Here is a 20,939-nt window from a genome sequence, read left to right on the forward strand (position 1 = left end):
AGGAGAAAAGGTTAGAGAAAACCTATTTCCCCAGAAACTGGGAAGATTTATCCTCTCCCTTCAAGCTGGGAAGATTCCAGCCTCCAAGTCCACGGGTAGAGATCCCCTGAAGTCCGGACACTAGGCACAGGTTGTGACGCAGGCCCGGAGGATGATTAATAATTGATAAAGAGTTGTGAGTAAAGGCTTTAATACCACTGTAATAGAAGTTGCATCTGCCATAGATCAGAAAGAGTTTCAGCCCACTCTGCTGGGCAAATAGCATAAAGATCCCAAGTGGCATTAAGCCGTGGGGAAAACTTCTCTCTCTGTTTATAGTTTAAATGTTTGCCAGTTAAATAACAAATTCCTGTACATATTTTATCCCAAATTGTTTTCATAACCATGTACCCAACTGAATATTAATATGCAGTGTTTGGGGGTGGCAAGAGTTCAGAATATTGAATTTAATAAATATATATATTTTTATATAAAATTATGTCACCCCAATTAACTTCTCTCCTCTGCCAAATAGGCGTAGGTATTGAGAATCCCCCTCTGCAACAATGTAGGGATCAGCTTTGGGTGAGTTTCTAAGATATGACGTATAATTTTCTTTGTGACCTCATAAAACGAATCTTTATTGATTAAGTTTCAGTAAAAGTTTTTATTTCATTATTAATTCTCATTTTGACATCATAGTGTTTACATGGTTGATGTAACATGCTGCCTTGGTTAATTAACTTTGAAATAGCTCATTTCATAGAACCATAGAACCAACCAGGTTGGAAGAGACCTCCAAGATCATCCAGTCTAACCTATCTCCCAGCCCTAGCCAGTCAACCAGACCATGGCACTAAGTGCCTCATCCAGTCTTTTCTTGAACACCTCCAGGGATGGTGCCTCCACCACCTCCCCGGGCAGCCCATTCCAATGGGAAATCACTCTCTCTGTGAAGAACTTCCTCCTAACATCCAGCCTATACCTACCCTGGCACAACTTGAGACTGTGTCCCCTTGTTCTGTTGCTGGATGCCTGGGAGAAGAGGCCACCCCCCACTTGGCTACAATGTCCCCTCAGGTAGTTGTAGACAGCAATGAGGTCCCCCCGAGCCCCCTCTTCTCTAGGCTAAACAACCCCAGCTTCCTCAGCCTCTCCTCATAGGGTTTGTGTTCCTAGGCCTTTCACCAGCTTTGTCGCCCTTCTCTGGACACATTCCAGCACCTCAACATCTCTCTTGAATTGAGGAGCCCAGAACTGGACACAGGACTCAAGGTGTGGCCTGGCCAGTGCTGAGCACAGGGGAAGAATAACCTCCCTTGTCCTACTGGCCACACTGTTCCTGATGCAGGCCAGGATGCCATTGGCTCTCTTGGCCACCTGGGCACACTGCTGGCTCATCTTCAGCCTATTATCTATCAGTACCCCCAGGTCCCTTTCCTCCTGGCTGCTTTCCAGCCACTCAGTCCCCAGCCTGTAGTGCTGCTTGGGGTTGTTGTGGCCAAAGTGCAGAACCCTGCACTTGGCCTTGTTAAATCTCATCCCGTTGGCCTCTGCCCACCTATCCAGCCTGTCCAGGTCCCTCTGCAGGGCTCTCCTACTCTCCAACAGATCAACACCTGCTCCTAGCTTGGTGTCATCTGCAAACTTACTGATGATGGACTCAATTCCCTCGTCCAGATCATCAATAAAGATATTGAACGGGACTGGGCCCAGCACTGATCCCTGGGGAACACCACTAGTGACTGGCTGCCAACTGGATGTGGCACTATTCACCACCACTCTCTGGGCTCTGGCATCCAGCCAGTTCTTGACCCAGCACAGAGTGAATCTGTCCAAGCCATGAGCTGCCAGCTTGGCTAGGAGCTTCTTGTGGCAGACAGTGTCAAAGGCTTTGCTGAAGTCCAGGTAGACTCCATCCACAGCCTTCCCCACATTCACCTAGCGGGTAACCTGATTATAAAAGGAGATCAGGTTGGTGAGACAGGACCTGCCCTTCCTAAACCCATGCTGGCTGGGCATGATCCTTTGGCCATCCTGTAGGTGCTTCGTGATGGCACTCAAGATGGCCTGTTCCATGACCTTGCCTGGCACTGAGGTCAGGCTGACAGGTCTGTAGTTTTCTGGCTCCTCTTTACGACCCTTCTTGTGGATGGGTATCACACTGGCCAGCTTCCAGTCTTCAGGGACCTCTCCAGTGAGCCAGGACTGTTGATAAATGATGGAGAGTGGCTTGGCCAGCTCAGCTGCCAGCTCTCTCAGCACCCTAGGATGGATCTCATCTGGTCCCATGGACTTGTGAGGATCCAAATGTCTCAGCAGGTCCCTTCTTCCCCATGGATTAGAGGGGGACTATACTGGTCCCCCCCCATCCGCCACTTCAGGAGTCCAGCTGTCCTGGAGACAACCTGTCCCACTATTGAAGATTGAGGCAAAGAAGGTGTTAAGCACCTCTGCCTTTTCCTCATCCTTTGTCACTATATTCCCTTCTCTATCTAATAAAGACTGGAGGTTGTTCTTGGCCCTTCTCTTGCCATTCATATATTTATAGAAACATTTCTTATTTTCCTTGACAGCCGTGGCCAGCCTAAGTTCTAAATGGGCTTTTGCCTCTCTAATTTTTTTTCTACAAGACCTAGCAACTTCCTTGAACTTTTCCTGGGACACCTCCCCTCTTTTCCAAAGGTGACATTCTCTCTTTTTAATCTTTAATTCCTTCAGCAGCTCCTTGCCCATCCAGTCTGGCTGCCTCCCTCGCCAGCTCGTCTTCCGGCACAACGGCACAGCCTACTCCTGTGCCTTTAGGAGTTCTTTCTTGAAGTAGGTCCAACCTTCCTGGACCCCTTTGTTTTCAAGGGCTTTTTCCCAAGGAACTTTCTGAGTTAGTTCCTTAAATAGGCTGATGTCTGCCCTTTGGAAATCCAGTGTGGAGGTTCTCTTGATGCCCCTCCTGGTTTCTCCATGTATTGAAAACTCTATAATTTCATGGTCACTGGACTCCAGGCAGCCTCCAACCACCACATCCCCTAACCAGCCCCTCTCGATTTGTGAGCAGCAGGTCAAGCAGGGCTGCCCCCCTGGTAGGCTCATGTAACATCTGGGATAAGAAGTTGTCTTCCACACACTCTGGAAACCTTCTAGACTGCTTCTTCTCTGCAGTGTTTAAGTCCCAGCAGATGTCTGGTAGGTTAAAGTCACCCACCAGAACAAGGGCAGGTGATCTTGAGGCAGCTTACAGTTGTTTAAAGAGCAATAAATCAACCTCTTCCTCCTGATTGGGTGGTCTATAACAGACTCCAACCAGGATAGCAGTCTTGTTGGCCTTCCCCTTAATTCTCACCCATAATGACTCAACTTGATCATCCTTGATTTCTACCCCCATGACATTGTGCTAGTTTGAAGCAGGCTAGAATATTTTGGTAAGAAAAACTAGACCATAGGCTGTGAAAAAGGAAAACAATGGTGATGCCTCCTTACCTCAGAGTCTCACTGAAGAAGAATGTAAACATTAGATAACATTCTGACCATTTTGCCTGCACTTTCTGGCTGGGCTTGGACTGAGCTGCATCTTCCTAACCTCACCTTCCACTCACCTTTGCTTCTTAACCTCTTGGCTGAACCTCTTTTTTTCCTTAGGACTGGGGTAAGGTTGAGAGGGGCAGGGGGAAGGTGCAGGGGTGGTTGAGAGCCCCTCCTGGCGACTCAGGTTTCTGGGAGGGGAGTTGTGTTTCTGTATTACCTTTTACCTTGTATATTTCTGTATATAACTGTATATACTGTAAATATCTGCTTGTATATTGTGCTAGCTGTAAATAAATAGCTTCATTTATATTCCCAGAGCCGGCTGAGTCTAGTCTGGGTGACTTCTAATGTGTGGGGGGGGCGGGTAACACCCAAACCACCACAGACATCCAGAGCATCCCTAATATACAGAGCCACTCCTCCACCTCTTTTCCCTTGCCTGTCTCTCCTGAAGAGTCTGTAGTCATTGATTACAACACTCCAATCATGTGAGTCATCCCACCATGTTTCAGTGATGGTGACAACATCATAGTTTTCCTCCAGCACCAAAGCTTCCATCTCCTCCTGTTTCTTACCGATACTTTGTGCATTAGTGTACATGCACTTCAGCTGGGCTGCTGCTTTTGCCCCTATCTCTAGCCTACCATCCTCAATTTCCTTTGATGCATCTCTAGTGCTGTCATGTTTAACCTCCTCCCCCTTCCACTCTAGTTTAAAGCCCTCTCAACAAGCCTAGCCAGCTCATGTGCCAAGGTCCTTCTCCCCCTCTGCATCAGTTGCATCCCATCTGTTGCTTGCAGTCCTGTGGCAATATAAAGTTCCCCAATATCAAAGAATCCAAAGTTATGTTGGAAGCACCAACCTCTGAGCCACTTGTTAATCAAATACGCTTTCCTATTCCTCTCTGCATTCCAACCTGTGACTAAGAGTAAAGATGAAAAGACTACCTGTGCCCCTGCTCCCTCAACTGCTTTTCCCAGTGCCTTAAAGTCCCTTTTGATAGCTTTTAGCCCTCTGTTATCAACCTCATCATTCCCTGCCTGTATAACTAACAAGGGATAGTAATCAGAGGGCTTCACTACAGTAGGCAGCCTCCTGGTAGCATCCCTGACCTGGGCCCCAGGGAGGTCCAGGCCCCAGGGAGGCAGCTTGCTTTACCAAGGCAGTGAACTTGCTGTAAAAAAAAAAATAGTGTAACCATGAGTAGATAAAATATGGAAAAAAAATGAAATGCAAAATAAATTCTTAATTGATTTTAGATTAAACAGACATTAATACAACTTTTCAAGAGAATCAAATGCTAAGGAGTGTTGTTAGATCATGTGCCCTAAAGTTGAAGACTCATCCTCAGAAGCTCCAGAAGTATATTATTATTAAGCAGTATAATGTAAATCAGACAGAAACATGGGAACACTTAGTTTATGAAATAATTAATTATTTAAATGAAAATATGAAATATGATAAAATCTGTGCTAGTGAAGACTTTCCTTTAACATCACCTGCTTTAATGACATAACTGGATGCATTAATATGAGTACACTTATTTCCCACATTTCTAATTGGTAGCTATATATCAGAGCAGAGATAAGGACCTGGTCCAATTACTGTCATCTCTCTTGCTTTATTCATAGCTGTTCAGAAAATGCCAGACAGAACATTTGTCTGGAGGGCCCATAGGCCCAAATAGGCTTACACATGCTTTGCCTGGACATGTTTTTCTGCCCAAACCAGAAGTAAACAAATTAAACAGACAAAAGTGGCACAATAGGGCTGGTGCCACAAAGTCTGGCCTGCCCAGTGTCCAAGTTGTATAACGTGATTGCATAAGCCCATGTGCTTAGCATATGGCCCACCAGGTGCAAAGCCCATGCTATCCCTGTATTTGGGAGAAATTAATTGGTGCGAGATAATATTCTATAAAAATATATAATTTATTAACTTCAATATTCTGAACTCTCACCACCCCAACCACTGAATTTTAATATTAATATCTGTTCTACATGGAAGAATGTTGTTCTATGGAAGACATTATAGGAATAATACCAAACAGAACTTGTTAATAACTACTATTATCTAGCAAGCATTCATACAATAAACAGAGAGAGGAAATTTCTCTGCAGTCAAATGCCGCTTGGGGTCAATATGCGGTTTGCCCCGTAGATGGGCCCAAGCTCTTTCTGGTCTATGGCAGAAGGCAATAGAAATTGCAGAGGCATTAAAGCATTTACTCACAAATTCTTATTAATTATCAGTCACCCTCTGGGGCTACGTCACAGCCTGTACAAGTGTCCAGTCTTCAGGGAAACTTTGCCCGTGGATGGTGAGGCTGGAATCCTTTCAGCTTCAGGGGAAATTATAGTCTCTGACCATGTTCTCCTGGCTTCTTCTGGACGCTCTGTCCAGGGATTCTTAGGCAGGACCTTCAGGTGCAGAGGCAGGATGTCGTGCAGTCTCAGCATGGTGTCACACTGATTATATAGAAAGATTGTGTGCAGACAATCTAGGGTCTCCTCCTGGTAACTCTGGCAGTGGAGTGTACCAGGCAATAATAAGGCAGCAGGTGTGCAATGGAGTGCACAGCTGCATGGGAGACTGAGCTCCATAGATGAAGATAGGCAATACAGGATCTAATCCTGGTAACTCACTGCAGTGGCATGCAGGTGTGAGCACCTGGCTGAGAGCCCATGGGAGGCTCTGTCTCCATAGAGAATAGTAGATGCACTGCAGGTGAGCCCTGTGGGTGAACAGTCAGGCAGGCAAGCATCAGCAATAGGCAGTGCGTCTGAGTCTAAGCACAATAATGAGAGCGAGCAAGCACTTTGTTTATCTGTGTACCCCTATTTATCAAATGTGGGCCGAGATTAATGGCCCCACTGGCCACCAAAATGACCAATCGGCTTGGCAGTTAGCCAAAAGCATACCATAATAGACAAAAGCCATAGGCCTGGACTTTCCAGGCTAGGTGCATGGGCTTACACAACCACGTTACACAATCAGGGGCCCTGGGCAGGCCAGACTTTATGCCACCAGGTTTGTTATGGCCCTTTGTGTTCCTTTATGTGTTTACCTCTGGTGTGGGCATTAAAACATGTCCAGGTGAGACAAGGCATGAATAAGACTATTTTCGGGCCCATGGGCCCTCCACAACAACCGGTTCCCTCAGGACCCATGGGCAGATCTTGTCAGGCCCCATGGACTTGTGTACGTTTAGATTCCTTAGGTGCTCACAAATGTGATTTTCAATTATAGTGGGCAGATATTCCTTCTCCCAGTCCTTACTTTTGCCCTCTGGGACCTAGACATTGTGCTTGCAGCCTTTGCCATTGAAGACTGAAGTAAAAAATTCATTGAGCACCTCAGCCTTATCCATATTCTTTGTCACCAGCTCTCCATTTCCCTTCTGGAATGGTCCTCTTTTCTCACTAATACATCTGAAGAAATTCTTCTTAATGTCCCTTAATGTCTCTAGCCATATTTAAATCTGTCTGTCCTTTAGCTTTCCTAAGCTGGACTCTAGTTGCACGAACAATTTCTTTGTATTTGTCCCAGGTTACCTGTCCTTGCCTCCACTCTCTGTAGGCTTTCTTCTTGCATCCAGGTGTGTCCAGGGGCTCTCTATTCATCCATGCAGGCCTCCTGGCATTCTTACCTGCCTTACTCTTTTTTGGGATGCATTGCTCCTGGGTCTGGAGAAGGTGATCCTCGAACATCAACTATCTTTCCTGGGCACCCCTTCCTTACAGAGTTTTTTCCCCCATGGCACCAGAGGTTGAAGTCTGCTCTTCTGAAGTCCACAGCAGTGAGTTTGCTATGCACCCTCCTTGATGCCTTGAGGCTCTTAAACTGTACTATCTCATGGTCACTGCAGCCAAGGCTTTAGCTTCACTACGTTCTTTAGCCCCTTCTTGTTGGTTAGGATTAGGTCCAGCATGGCACCTTTTCTTATGGGTTCCTCTACCACTTGGAGGAGGATGTTATCATCAATGCATTCCAGGAAACTCTTAGAGTGCTGGTGCTCTACTGTGTTGTCCTTCCAACAGATGTCAAGAGTGGTTGAAGTCCCCCATGAGGACCAGGGCCTGTGATTGTGAAGCTTCTCCTATTTGTTTGTAAAGGGCCTCATCTGCTTTGCCTTCCTGATCAGGTCTGTAGCAGACTCTTACTATGATGTCACCTTCCCCTGCCTTCTCTTTAACCTTTGCCCATAAGCTTTTTGTTTTCGCATTGCACATGCCCAGGTGGGGCTCTCTGGACTCTAGTTTATGATGTAGAGGGCAACACTCCCTCCACTTCTCCCTTGCCTGTCCCTTCTGAAGAGCCTATCATTCTCTATCCCCAAACTCGAGTCATGCGATCCATCCTGCCATGTCTCAGTGATGCCAATGACATCATAACCCTGTAGACTTGCACATATTTGCAATTCTTGCTGTTTGCTCCCCACACCATAAGCTGGTATGTTATTACTACATGTAATAGAAAAGCTTAAATGGTTTTTCCCATGCTATTTAGGAAGCAGACATTTGCACAAGCAAAATGTGCATGCAAAAATATTATACAATGTCATAAAGATAATAAAGTTTACATATGCATAGAAAACCCAAAACCACATTTCCTTTTCAATTGTCTATCAAGCTACTTAGAACTCTAGAACAAATATACCCCATTACACCCCACCACAGCTCTCCAATCCCATAATAAAGCTTCTCTCTGTGACCTCTCTTCACACATACAGCCCTTACAGACCAGAAACTATAGGCAGAAGAACACACAGAAATACATTCTGAAAGTAAAATCTTGCAGTTGTTCCCACAGATATGCCCATGCTTGATCAAGGCCAAAAATACATTTTGCTTTTCTAAGACAGGTTTAAAGCAGCAGAGGGAAAGGATGATGATCTTTATCACCAAAAATCTCCCAGGAATGAACTCGAGCTTTTTTAATTTAAGAATAAAAACTTGTCTCTAAAAAAAAATTTAGATGATCCAATACATTGTTGATTCTATTTTCACAGTGTGCATTTGTCTTAACTGATTTTTCAGCCCATAAGGCATTTTTCAAACATGATTTTCAAGGAGCAAGAAATATTGAAATACAAAGCAGGTAAGTTACATAATCTTTGTATTTTTTCTGTTACTGACTGCAAAAGAGTATTGTTTTTCACATTTCACAGGCATCAGTCACACTGTAACTTACATGCACTAATCATGCCAGAGCCCCCCAGATCAACTATAGATTCATGTTCATATTCTAATCCATATTCCTAAAATCAGTAGTACAGCTTACTGATAGCATACTAGCAAATCAGTGTATTTAAAAACCTGTATATGTCCAAATGATACCAGAAAAGCTGACCATGCCCCTTCAAAGGACACCTTCACCTACGTAGTTTGACATAAGCTTTCAAAATAAGCTATAAAAATGCATTATATTTTCAAGAAGAGAAATAAGCAAAAACAGAGTTGAAATTTATTTTGCATTCAGACTTATGGGTCACTAATCCAGTAGCCCACCCACTAAAGTTTCTCTTTGAGATATTTTCTGTAAATTAGGATAGAAGCATTGGTGTAACTGAGACACACAGTAAACTCTGTAATTATATTTCACATTTACAATCTCAAAACCCCTTGAGATAACAGTATGGGAAAATGTCAGGTGTGCAAAGCTGGTAAGTATCCAAAGCCCTTATGAACCAAAAAGTAGAGAGAATTTACCTAAAGAAGATTTGTAAATTCTACCTCAGCATCCCAGAAGGAATAAAGCTAAGAACACTCTTGTAAGGCTACAGGTGTTGATGCTACCATTAGGTAAAAGTTTCATCCAGATCAAGAATCTATTCAAGCAAGTTTTTCCTTAAAATGGTTTGATCTAAGCATTCTGACTTGCTGTGCTCACTTTTCTAAGACCTTAGCAGTTCACTGAAACTGTTCTCCTTTTTGGTTTCTCTACTGTTACTAAAGAAGGAAACCACACAACGTTTTCATTGCTAAATTAGTTTAAAAAAATTGATATGTTTAGAATTTGATAACCACATTCCAGTTCTTTCCATTGCAAGGCTACAATATTTTAAAAGATTATTTGAGCAGGGAAAACATACCCTCTTTGGAGGCAAGATGAAGTGCACTTGTGCATTACAAGTTGTACGTGTGACACTGACAGCCAAAGCCATGTCCAGTAGAAGATAAAACTACAGTAGGATGGTGTTTATCTGCTCATAAGAAGTATGGGAAATACACTGGCATGCTTCCTGCACAGCCAGAGACCATTCCAGAAACAGATAAAACATTAAGGGTGACATATACTCACTGACTGTCTTAATGAGAAGGATACTAAACCCAGGAAGATAAAATAAGTGTTTAAGATTTAATCCTAGCCCTGAACACACACACACACAAAACCCATTCCATGTTTTCTCACTGCTATTTCCTCACACGTATGTACATGTATGAGTACAAGCTGCCACTTTTTGTAAATAAACAGACACATATTGGAAAGTTCATCAGGACAGAGATTGCCACTGCTAAACATTTCCCATGCCAGCGAGGCTTGGCCCAATATCCCAGTCTTCTGCTGGTTATCCACCTCACTCCACACCTCTTTACTCACTGGCTTCATGTACACAACTTTAATCCATGCAGCTGCTTATCTTTCTGTAATTTTCATATACATGCTTTTTTTCCCCTAAGTGTAGCAGCAATAGATCACAAATCATAAATAAAAGTGCCATACTGTCCTACCATAAACCTATAAAAGAAGTGATTCTCAAACTCATTTTCTTTTCACTTCTTTATATCTGGTATTACATACAAGATTTTGGTGAAAACATTCTTAAGAACTCACTCTTCTGCTTCCTACAGAAATGCAAATTTGAATCCTGTCTTCTCTTACCTTACCCAAAATACTCCATTGTTAAAATAAAGAAACAAATAAACAACTTGCTCATTTTCCGAAGACAAATATCTCTTTTTGTTTATTCCTATCAATGTAAAGGGTTAAGGAATATGTAGATGTTCTTATTGCTGCAAGTCACAACATTAACTTGACTTCCAAGTGCAAAAAAGAAGAAGAAGACGATATAAGGTATGCACCTAAAGCAGTATGATACCTTATGATTTTTCTGTGGAGAAAAGAATGCATCTTTTAGAAGTTGTACGCATTAACTTACACAACATGTGCTAAAATCCACAACAAATAATCACATAATGCAAATCATCTGCACCTAAAGCTAAATGAATTGCAATACTATAATTCCACAATGAATTATCATAAGCACAGCACTACCATAAGCAAATTCAAAAGGCTCACTTTAACGAAAATTATATCCAAACACATAATTTGGTTCTTAAACCATGGACATAATTTAGCCCTCAATGTATACTGAAGACATCACTAAACTCAGTAATAATTCCTTCATAATTCCTTCATGTTCCTACACTACTAATTTAAACTGTCCCAGAACTGAGCATGGACATAATTGCTGACCACATTTAGCCCAATACTAGGCCAGACTAGAGACCTCTGTACTTCAGCATACTGTCTCAACAGTGGATGGCCAGGGAAGCATACAGAATATAGCTACTGTGTAATGATACTTTCACAGAGTGCTGTGGCTCAAAGCCAGAAGTGTCTCTGGTTTGGAAGGAAGCAGAAAATACAGATTAGACAGTCCATCTTCTTCTAGATGAACATCTCTTTCTGCAGAGATGTAATTTCAGTTTCCATGCACTGACCTGTTTGTTCGTTCATATGTTGGCTTTAAAAATATGTCTTATGATTGGGGCCATGAGGCTGGAGCACCTCTCCTATGAGGACAGACTGAAAGAGTTGGGGCTGTTCAGTTTGGAGAAGAGGAGGCTCTCAGGTGACCTTCCAGTATCTGAAGGGGGCCTACAAAAAAGCTAGGGAGGGACTTTTTAGAATATCAGAGAGTGACAGAACCAGGGAGAATGGAGCAAAGCTGGAGGTGGGTAGATTCAGACTGGACATGAGGAGGAAGTTCTTCAGCATGAGAGTGGTGAGAGCCTGGAATGGGTTGCCCAGGAAGGTGGTTGAGGCTCCATCCCTGAAGGTGTTTAAGGCCAGGCTGGATGAGGCTCTGGCCAGCCTGATCTAGGGTAGGCTGTCCCTGCCCATGACAAGGGGATTGAAACTAGATCATCCTTGTGTCTCCTCCAACCTTGACTGATTCTATGGTTCTATGACTCTATGATTACATTAAAAGTTTATAGTATTGTGTAACTAAAAAACTGAAGGGACCCAAAGCACACTTCCCTAATTTGAGTGTCATATATTGTACACAAATTACATCCTTCCTTGACAGAGTTTTAAAAAAGCAAACTCTGTGAAATATCTTAAGACATAATATTGACAGTTGAAGGCCCATTTCATAATAGAACTGAGCTTGGTTGGATGCTGTTAGTTATTTATAAGACTGCTATACACTCTCATGGAGTACAGCAATCTGTCTGCAAACTCTGGATTTTTTAGATTTGCCTCTCTTAAAGTATCATATATTAACAATCAGAGAGTATGAATTTTGTAGATTTACTGACAGAAGTCAGATTTTTTTTCCTGATTTCTGCATGACCTTTGGATGGGAGTGGAAGGAGTAAATTAAGATCTCTGCTTACATGAATAAGAGTTTATCAATAGCAAACATTTAAAACACACACACACACACACACACACGTTTCTACAGTCATGGTGTGTCTTAAAAAAAAAAATCCTTAAGAAATATGCCAGTTTTTGTCATTTCCCCAAAGAGAGATGTAAATCTCAAGTGGAGAGTTTCAGTACAAATGTTGTTAATTTTCTGTCTAATGCATCTATGCAAGAATGCATTTACTGTGCCTTCAGGGCTTTCACTTTTCCTGTTTATTAATTACATGCCTAGCACTCCATGTATTGAGACAAAGAGATTAAGGCACCTACACCAAAACCCACTGTAATGTGAAAATTTGAGCTGACTGTAGAGAGAGAACTGCACAGCAAAACACACTAAATCAGCATTTAATGAAATCTCTATTGTAGCCAGTTCCAAATTTTATCTCTGTTTAAATGAACAGAATGATACTGTATTCCACTGATAAAAAAAAAGACATGGCATACAGAAAATACACCCAGAAAGCAAAGAAAAGGGAAAGTGCATGATGAAGAGGTGAGAAGCACAAATACATAAACTTCAGATACAGTCTTTACCAAGGCCTTTCTATCTTCAGGTGCAGCAAGCAAAACCATTATCAGTCACAAATAGGAAAAGACTTAATTGAGCACACATATTACAGGGAGTTGGTTGAGTAATTAAAGCTTAGAAGTGAGAAATTAGCTGCATCTCATGATTACTTAGGAATCTTCTCCCCTATAGGAGGCATAATATGATGCCTTTTTAAGTCATAGAATCATAGAATGGCCTGGGTTGGAAGGGACGTCCAGAGATCATCCAGGCCACCCCCTCTGCAGTCAGCAGGGGCATCCTTAACTGGATCAGGCTGCTCAGAGCTTTATCAAGCCTCACCTTGAATATCTCCAAGGACAGGCCCTCAACCATCTCCCTGGAAAACCTGTTCCAGTGTTCTACTACCCTCATGGTGGAGAAGGTGCTCCTAACATCCAACCTAAATTGGCTTTTCTCTAGTTTGAAGCCATTGCCCCTCAACCTGTCACCATAGGCCTTTATAAACAGGCTCTATCCATTACTCTTGTGGGCCCCCTTCAGGTAATGGAAGGCTGCTATTATAACAGTGTCCTAGGAGTCTCCTCTTTTCCAGTGGAGCGCTATAAAAACCCTATGAGAGTTTGTGGTGTTTGAATGTTGGTCACCTGTTGGAGTTCCTGTGAATCTCAAAGCAGGCATAAAGTGATGGAAAGGCTATGAAAGCATCCATGTTTCATTCACAGATGAAATAGTCTTATCCAACACCAGTTCTTTGAGTGCCAAGGGTACAGTACACTCAATGACTAGCATCTCAAATGGCAAAGATGAATGCCGGCAGCAAAGAAATATGATTAGCAGCTGAGGAGAGCTAGAGTCTAATATCTTCCCCAGTATGTCTGCAGTCAGAAAGGAGCCTACTTCTAGTTCACCTGTACTGCTGGACTGCAAATGTAAATCAAGTATTCAAGTAAGCTTCTTGGAAAAAAACAAACACAAAAAACCAACAAAAATGTTACCTGATGCACAGTTACTGACTTGTTTCTGTATTTCCCATGTTAAAATATCACAAGAAAAATTATTTACGAGAAGTCTTTGTGGAAGTGTGAAGTAAACTTGAACAGGTAGGATTTCAAGGTATCAGTGCTACCAATGAATACTGCCTGCTCCAAATAATGACTCAAGTATCAAAACTTGGCAACATTCCCCATTTTATGTGATCCCGCAGAGTCTTGGGAATCAAATTTTGATGGGGTAGAAGGCAGTGATCAACAGGCGATCAATATAACCATAGCCAGAAACATCATGGCAGACTTGATTTATGCTATATTGCCAACTCACAACTTTTGATAAATCATTGGAAAAAACAACAACAACAAAACAACAAAAAAACCCCAACCTCCAACAACACAGAGGCAATGAAATTGAAGCCTTTTGTACTTAAAGGAAAAACAAATACGAAATTCCTTCCACAAGAACTGCTTAGTTGCAAATAGAATATTTCCCATGCATGGCAAAGTACTGATTTCCTTAGGTCTCACACATTTACTCTGATTCCCCCTACACCATTGTCTCTCTTGCTACTGATGTATTTTTCATTCAATACCGCAATGTCTCCTTTCTCTGTACAACCATTTCCAGAAAATATTTTATTTCCCTTTTTGCCAAGCATACCCTATCTAATATTCCTAAAAAGGCAAGCATACAAAATAAATAAAGAATACATTGCAGTTAAAGGTGCATCAAAGAAATGGGCAAAATGGAAAAAGAAGCATTTCAGTTAAATGTGGACAACACAGGCTGCAGATTCAATTTCCTACAACATGACCTTAATCAAATGCTTGGGAACTCACAGCATAACTAAATTAGCAGTGCTCAGTAAAGCCCATCAGGATGGCATATCTGAGGCATTCAATAACTGACAAAACATGGTTCTTCTAAAATATTTATTAATAATTTCCATAACATCTTAAAAGGCTTTCATTTCAGATTTATTAGAAACACACACATGACCATGGTATACAAAAATCAGATATAGCCACAACTACAAAAAGTAACAATTTACTATGGTTCCCAATGGAAAACAGAAGTTCCCCATGGCTTGTTTTCTTCTAGTTACAGAAAGTAACCTAATTAACCTAATCTAAGAGACAACATCATCTTGGCTAAATATATGCAAACACAACTTCTGTCAATGTTGTTGTCTTACCAATAAATATTTGTCATCCTCCACTCACCTCACTTCCCTCCTAAATTAGTCACCATCTGCTTAATCTCAGCTGAGATCTCTATATTTCACCTACTGCAAGGATGAATATTGGTATAAAAACAGCTCTTGGAAGGCAATCTCTCATGCAGGATAACAGGGAAAAAATGTCTCTGCATAGCTGCAATAATTTGCTTTCCACCACTTACAGTGAAGCAGAAAAGAAGTTCAGGTAATTTCCTGCTGTCGCAGCAAGTTATAGCAAGATGCACATTCTATTAATTTTTATTTGATTGAAAGCCCAAAAGGGGAGCATTTATTTTTAAAGCATAAAGAAAAGCACTGAAGCTGCTTACCTCACTCAGCTCTGCAGGAGAGTCATTTCCGTATTTCATAGCAACTCCAGAATTCATGATTAGACTTCTCAGGGCTCGATGATTTCTGTAGATTTTTATGCTTCAAAGCTTTGTTCACTTGATTCAATACTTTCTTCTCCAAATTTTTTTTGTCTTACATATTTTGCTCTAGATGACCATGTTCACTCCACATTGATAGTTTAATGATGCAAGACCTACTAAAACATCCAGACTGGGTTTTACTTCAGAGACAATCCATTGCTGTGAGAGACTTGGAAATACCATTAAACATTCAGAGAATGCAGTGAAGGAACTGCTTGCCAGGATCCCAGGGCTGTCTCAGCCCATCTGCAAGGCGTGCTTCATCTCTGCTGTCTGTTTTCCACAACTGTGTTTAAGGACATCTCCCAGTCCACTTAATGTACTCAGAAATATTTGTTGAGCTTCATGCAAGTTCACAGAGAAAGAAAAAGGAGAGTGCTGCTAGAGTCTTCAGCGTTTGGGGAGAGAGAAAGAAAGAGACAGAATCTCCCCTCCCCTAGACAAACCAGTGCTGCACTCCACACTAAAGTTTTCCCTGCCAGTGAGCCTGGAATTTAAGTGGTTTATGATCAAACACAGCTGTCTTGCTGCTGGCTAAAGGGTGCATGGAAGGGGCGGCACTAAAGGAAGAGTGAAGTGGGAAGGAGAGAGCTAAAGAGAGTTCATTTTGGAATTACAGGCATCTTTCCAGCTTATGCATAGTAATTACAATGCACAAAACTATAAAGCTAAGTAACAGGAAATGTCACTTGAATAACAATAAATTCCTATTTTCTAATTCCCATGTGTAATTAAGACAAGTTAGGAGTCTTTAGGGGGTGGGGGTAGCAACAATTTTGAAATGTAACAGTAAACCCAAAAGCACCATTAAAAAGCTGCAGATTTAATGTAACGCACAGATATTTTACAAGCCTTTGGAGAGGTAACACTGGAAGAAGGGGATAAAAAACATTTGCTTTTAACAGTCATCCAATTCTAAAAAAAAAATCTTTAACTAGCTGGATTTGTGAACATGCTGCATATATTGCAAAAACCAACAAGCTCCTTTTCACTTACCTGCATCCCCTAAAGCACAACAAAAGCCCCACTTACTTTGTCATACTGGACTATGGTGTACTTTCGGAGTTACAAGCAGGGAATACCATACTCTACAGATGAAATGTATCTGATCATCTTGATACAATGTAATATTAAAATGTCAAATAAGTTCAGGAAAAAAAATCATGAAAAACAGGAATAAATGCTATATGAGCTGTGGCACGATATTGCACCTTGGCAAAAATGTTTCTAATACTCTCAAAGAGCAATGTTTTACAAATCATCCTTCTTTTTTTTTTTTTTTTCCTTTTCATCTGTTCATCACGAATTAATGCTAGCACACAGACACAAAGGTAATCAATCCAGATGACAATACAGAAAGTGCATTAAGAAAAACAACCAGGATAAACGCAATACTAAAAAGTACTTTCTAGTTCCCTGCCCTTCCTCTGTGGCCAACATCAGGAACTGCAAGTCTGCCCTGGCTCAAGAGGCAAATGGCGTACCATAATCACTTTACAAGATTTTTTTACTTTCCAGGTCTATTTTCCAGCCTTTCATTTCTCTTTTCTCTATTCCCACTGTTCATATTCTTTCCAGTAGTTCATATTTTTGGGTTTGCCTTCCTCTTTTCATGCCTCATTTCACTGCCTCCATTCTTAATTATTTTGCTCCCTAAAAGCATCCTATCTCACCCTTTGCGTTCAGTTCTCTCCTTGCTCTAGACGTGTTGCCTTATTCTAGACATGTTTCCATTTACCGTGTCTCAAACACCAGCAACGGGCTGCACTGCTCTCTGCTGGCTGAGAGCTGTTTTCTTAGCCACAGCAACATCACAGTGTGACACTGGGTAAACGATTTGCTCTTTGTAGTAAGTAGGAAGTCAGAAGGATGTAGAGTCCTCCAGACTGCCTGCATTATGGAACAGCATATCCACTGTGGTTTTGTACACTGATTTCCTGTGCATTAAAATGTGATTAACAGTGTTTTATACTCAGTAAAAAAGGTACTGTAAAATTACTCACATCTCACACACGAGAAAAAAAAACAACTTCAGTATAAAAATTCCTGCAGCTGATACAGTACATTTTTAAACGTTCCCTTTTTTTCCAAGTAATGCTTTCACAAAAGGAAGGGTGACAAAGTTTATTAATTTTGCATCAACTACTACCAATTTTTATATTCCCTTTTATAATCTGCTTAGCTTCTTCTCTCCAATTCTGTCACGTGTATAACAGGTTCACCAACAAAGGGGTATCTCAGAATTACTTAAAAATACTGTCAGAGACTGATACAAACGATCTGTCTCAACGTCTCAAAATAACTTGTTTTGAGCTAAACTTCTGAGAAACATGAAGTGGGCCTCTTGTTTATGCTCACCATCCCCAAAATCCCCGCCTGCTCTCCCTAACATTCAATGATTGAACAAGAGACAAACTGGGGGAATGCAGAGTGAGCTTGTGGATGCTGTCTTGAGATGACCTGTCTGACTGCACAGCTTGCATGGACTAGATAACCACGGTTCTGGACCACCTCCACTGGGACACCGAACTAATGTCATCTAGCACACACAGGAGGAGAAGGCTTCCTGTTTTGGAAGGTGACGATCATTCTGACCTAACCATGGTCTAGCAGATAGAAAGTGGCGGCCATTTTGGAGAAATCATCTGGACAAGGGGTGCTCAACCCTGGAAATCCCCTACCGCAATGACCATGCCCAACACCACTGGATAGTGGGCCTGGCCAAGAAAATCACTCTTGGAAAATGCTAAGTGATTCTTAGAAGAAAGTGCATATTCAATGAGTGTACTAGTTTGAGACTAGCTCAAATATTTTAATGAGAAAAAACAGATCATAGGCTATGAAAAGAAAACAGTGGTGATGTCGACTTCACTTGTAGGCTTGCTGAGATATATAAAAGCAAGAACACAAACATAGATAAGACAGTGTGTGTCTCTGTCTGTCAGAGTCTTTGTTTCTCCATGGGCTTCTTCTGTGTAACTAATCTTTCTGCTTCTAACCCCCTTGCAAATCCTCCAAACTCACCTTGCACATAAGGCAAAGTCTGGGATAAGGTAGAGGGGTGCAAAGATTGTGGAAGGGTGGTTGGGAGCCCCTCCTGGGGATTCCGATTTCTGGGAGGGATGTTGTGCTTTCTGTATCACTTTTAACTTGTATGTTTCTGTATATAGCTGTAAACACTGTAAATATCTGCTTGAATATTGTGTTAAGCTGTGAATATAAAGCTTCATTCCTTAACTTCCAGCTGGCTGAGTCTAGTCTGGGTGATTTCATGAGTGTGGAGGGTGGCAAGTCCCAAACCATCACAATGAGGCAGCCAGGTAAAAAGAAGAGAAACTCCAACCTGCAAACAGAACGCTTCGCCCACCCATTCTGCAAACAGACTTTTGGGACACCGACTCTCTGGGGTGGTCTCTTCTCTGTTCAGGGCGGGTATTTCTTTCTTTTCTCCTTTCTGCCCTCTGCCCCCTTCCCCTCCCCACTTACTCTCTGCCTATGCTTATCCACATACGTGTATGTCATATGAATGCAATAAAGCTAGCCTATGTGTTTGACACCGTTAGTGTCTTAATTCTGTGGCTTAGAATTCCGACCCTCCCACAACCAGCATGTCTCTGGATTGGGACGAATACAATTCCTAGTTTTACTTTTCTAAAGGAAAGGCCTAAATATGGCTTTAATATATTGTATTTCTGTATCTCTATACTGCTGAATACTTGCTGATTATAAACAGGCATTCAGAAATTTTGATTTGCTTTCTTCAGTCACTACTGTTGCCCATTCCTGTGGCTTATGGAAAGAAAACCTCACAACATGCAAAGTTGATAAGGCATGTTTAATCAGTGCTGGGTGACAAGGGGAGGTCATCCTCCAAAGCCTTTGCACACCTTCACCTTGTTCAGGTGAAATGTTTATGCTACAAAATCATACATATTCAGTACAGGGGTAGTGTGGGAATGCAATGTGAGAAGGAATAATAACAAGCAAACAGGGCACTCTGACCTTGGTTCCCACAGCTGCAGAATACCTTATCTGAGGGAAAGAGAGATAGGTAGGCACCTAGTTAATGAGAAAAACAAGGTGTGATGTATGTAAAAGACTGGGTTGTTCTTGCTTAGATTATGCTAATGTGTAGGTGTATGCTCTGTGCTCAAGAATATATAAATGGAGCCAGAAGGAACAATAAAGGTGTCTGGTTGCTCTGATCATACTGGCCAGTGTAAGCTTTCCCTGCATTCTCCTCAGGCTACTACATGTGGCACCCCAACAGGGACTGGGCCTCCTCTCAAACCTGTCATTCTCCAGGAGAGACTGTGCAGACAGCAGAAGAGAGAGAGAGAGAGAGAGAGAGAGAGACAGAAGGGGAAGCAAGAAAGTCATCTGAAACAGTTGCTGCCCCCTTGGCTGACAAGTCACGCGCATGAATTTGAGGAATCTTGCCCTGATCAGGTGAGCAGTTGGGGAGGAGATGGGGGTCCACGCTCAGTGAAGAAGCAGTGGTGAAAGCTCCTCCAATTTTTTTTTTTCTTTCTATGAGAGGTGCATCTTATGGCAGACAGATATTAAAGGCTCTACTTTGCTGGGCAAAGGAGCAATCTTTGATCCCTGGAATAAATGCATCTTTCGAGCTGGCCACCTGGGATGCGATGGGAAAAGCCCTGAGTGATGAAATAAGCCAAGGCTCCGAAGAGGTTGTGAAATGTAGAACTCAAACTTTGCCAATTCAGTGCAAAAGTAACAGTATCGAGACAAATGTGCAAAGTGCCTTTAATGAAGAGAACTAGGAAAGAAATGAGAAGTGCGCCCTTCGAAGCAGGCATAGGAGATAATCTGATGAAGACCTTTCTGTTTAACAACTGGAGACTTGTGTTAGCTGCTGCTGAAGTGCTGAATGCCATAGAAGTGCTAAATCACCATCCTCTGAGGTCTCTGTGGCTCAAATTCGCCTGCCTACAGAGATCACTTTTCAGGCTACAGAGAATGGAGAACTGGGAAATCGAAGGAGCGAATCTGCCAGGTTGTCTGGCATCGCCTGGGACAGTGGCAGGCTGAGAGGGAGAAGCTGATTCAGCAGTGAGTGCTGTCTTGTTTCAGCCAGAGGGGAGAAAGAGGAGGAGTGGGAGCCCTTAGACAACCTACCACCCCTGTATGTAGTTCACCCTCGTTGCCGCGGCGCCCGCCTCGGCCCCCCCGCTCTGGCGGCGGCCGCTTCAGCCCCCCCCTTCCCCCTTGCCGCGGTCGTTTAAGCCCCCCCCGCACTGGCCGCGGCGCACGCCTTGGCCCCGCCTCTGGTAGCGGCCGCTTTAACCCTGCCCCTTCCCCCTTGCCACAGCCGCTTCAGCCCCTCCCGCGCTGTGGCCGCGGCACTGGCCATAAAGGAAGCGGGCCCCAGAGGACAGAAAATAAACAAAGCCTCTGGGGATCACAGTATCACAGTATTATTAGGATTGGAAGAGACCTCACAGATCATCAAGTCCAACCCTTTACCACAGAGCTCAAGGCTAGACCATGGCACCAAGTGCCACGTCCAACCTCGCCTTGAACAGCTCCAGGGACGGCGACTCCACCACCTCCCCGGGCAGCCCATTCCAGTGTCCAATGACTCTCTCAGTGAAGAATTTCTCCT

The 20,939-nt window shown here is 42.6% G+C and overlaps 1 protein-coding gene across 3 annotated transcripts in view; it reads right to left on the reverse strand.

Moving 5' to 3' along the window:
• Positions 1-15,522, reverse strand: part of MCC (MCC regulator of WNT signaling pathway) — a 161,848-nt gene extending 146,326 nt beyond the window's left edge. The window contains exon 1 of one of the 3 annotated variants that reach the window (XM_064140136.1): positions 15,212-15,516. In XM_064140136.1, the coding sequence (XP_063996206.1) occupies positions 15,212-15,268 (57 nt within the window). In that variant the 5' untranslated portion in view covers positions 15,269-15,516. Of the gene's footprint in view, positions 1-15,211 lie in introns of all 3 variants that reach the window. The other 2 variants (XM_064140139.1, XM_064140141.1) reach the window with 2 other exon arrangements.
• Between the last annotated feature and the right edge of the window lie 5,417 nt (positions 15,523-20,939).

Source organism: Pogoniulus pusillus, chromosome Z (assembly GCF_015220805.1).
Source record: "Pogoniulus pusillus isolate bPogPus1 chromosome Z, bPogPus1.pri, whole genome shotgun sequence".
NCBI lineage: Eukaryota > Metazoa > Chordata > Aves > Piciformes > Lybiidae > Pogoniulus > Pogoniulus pusillus.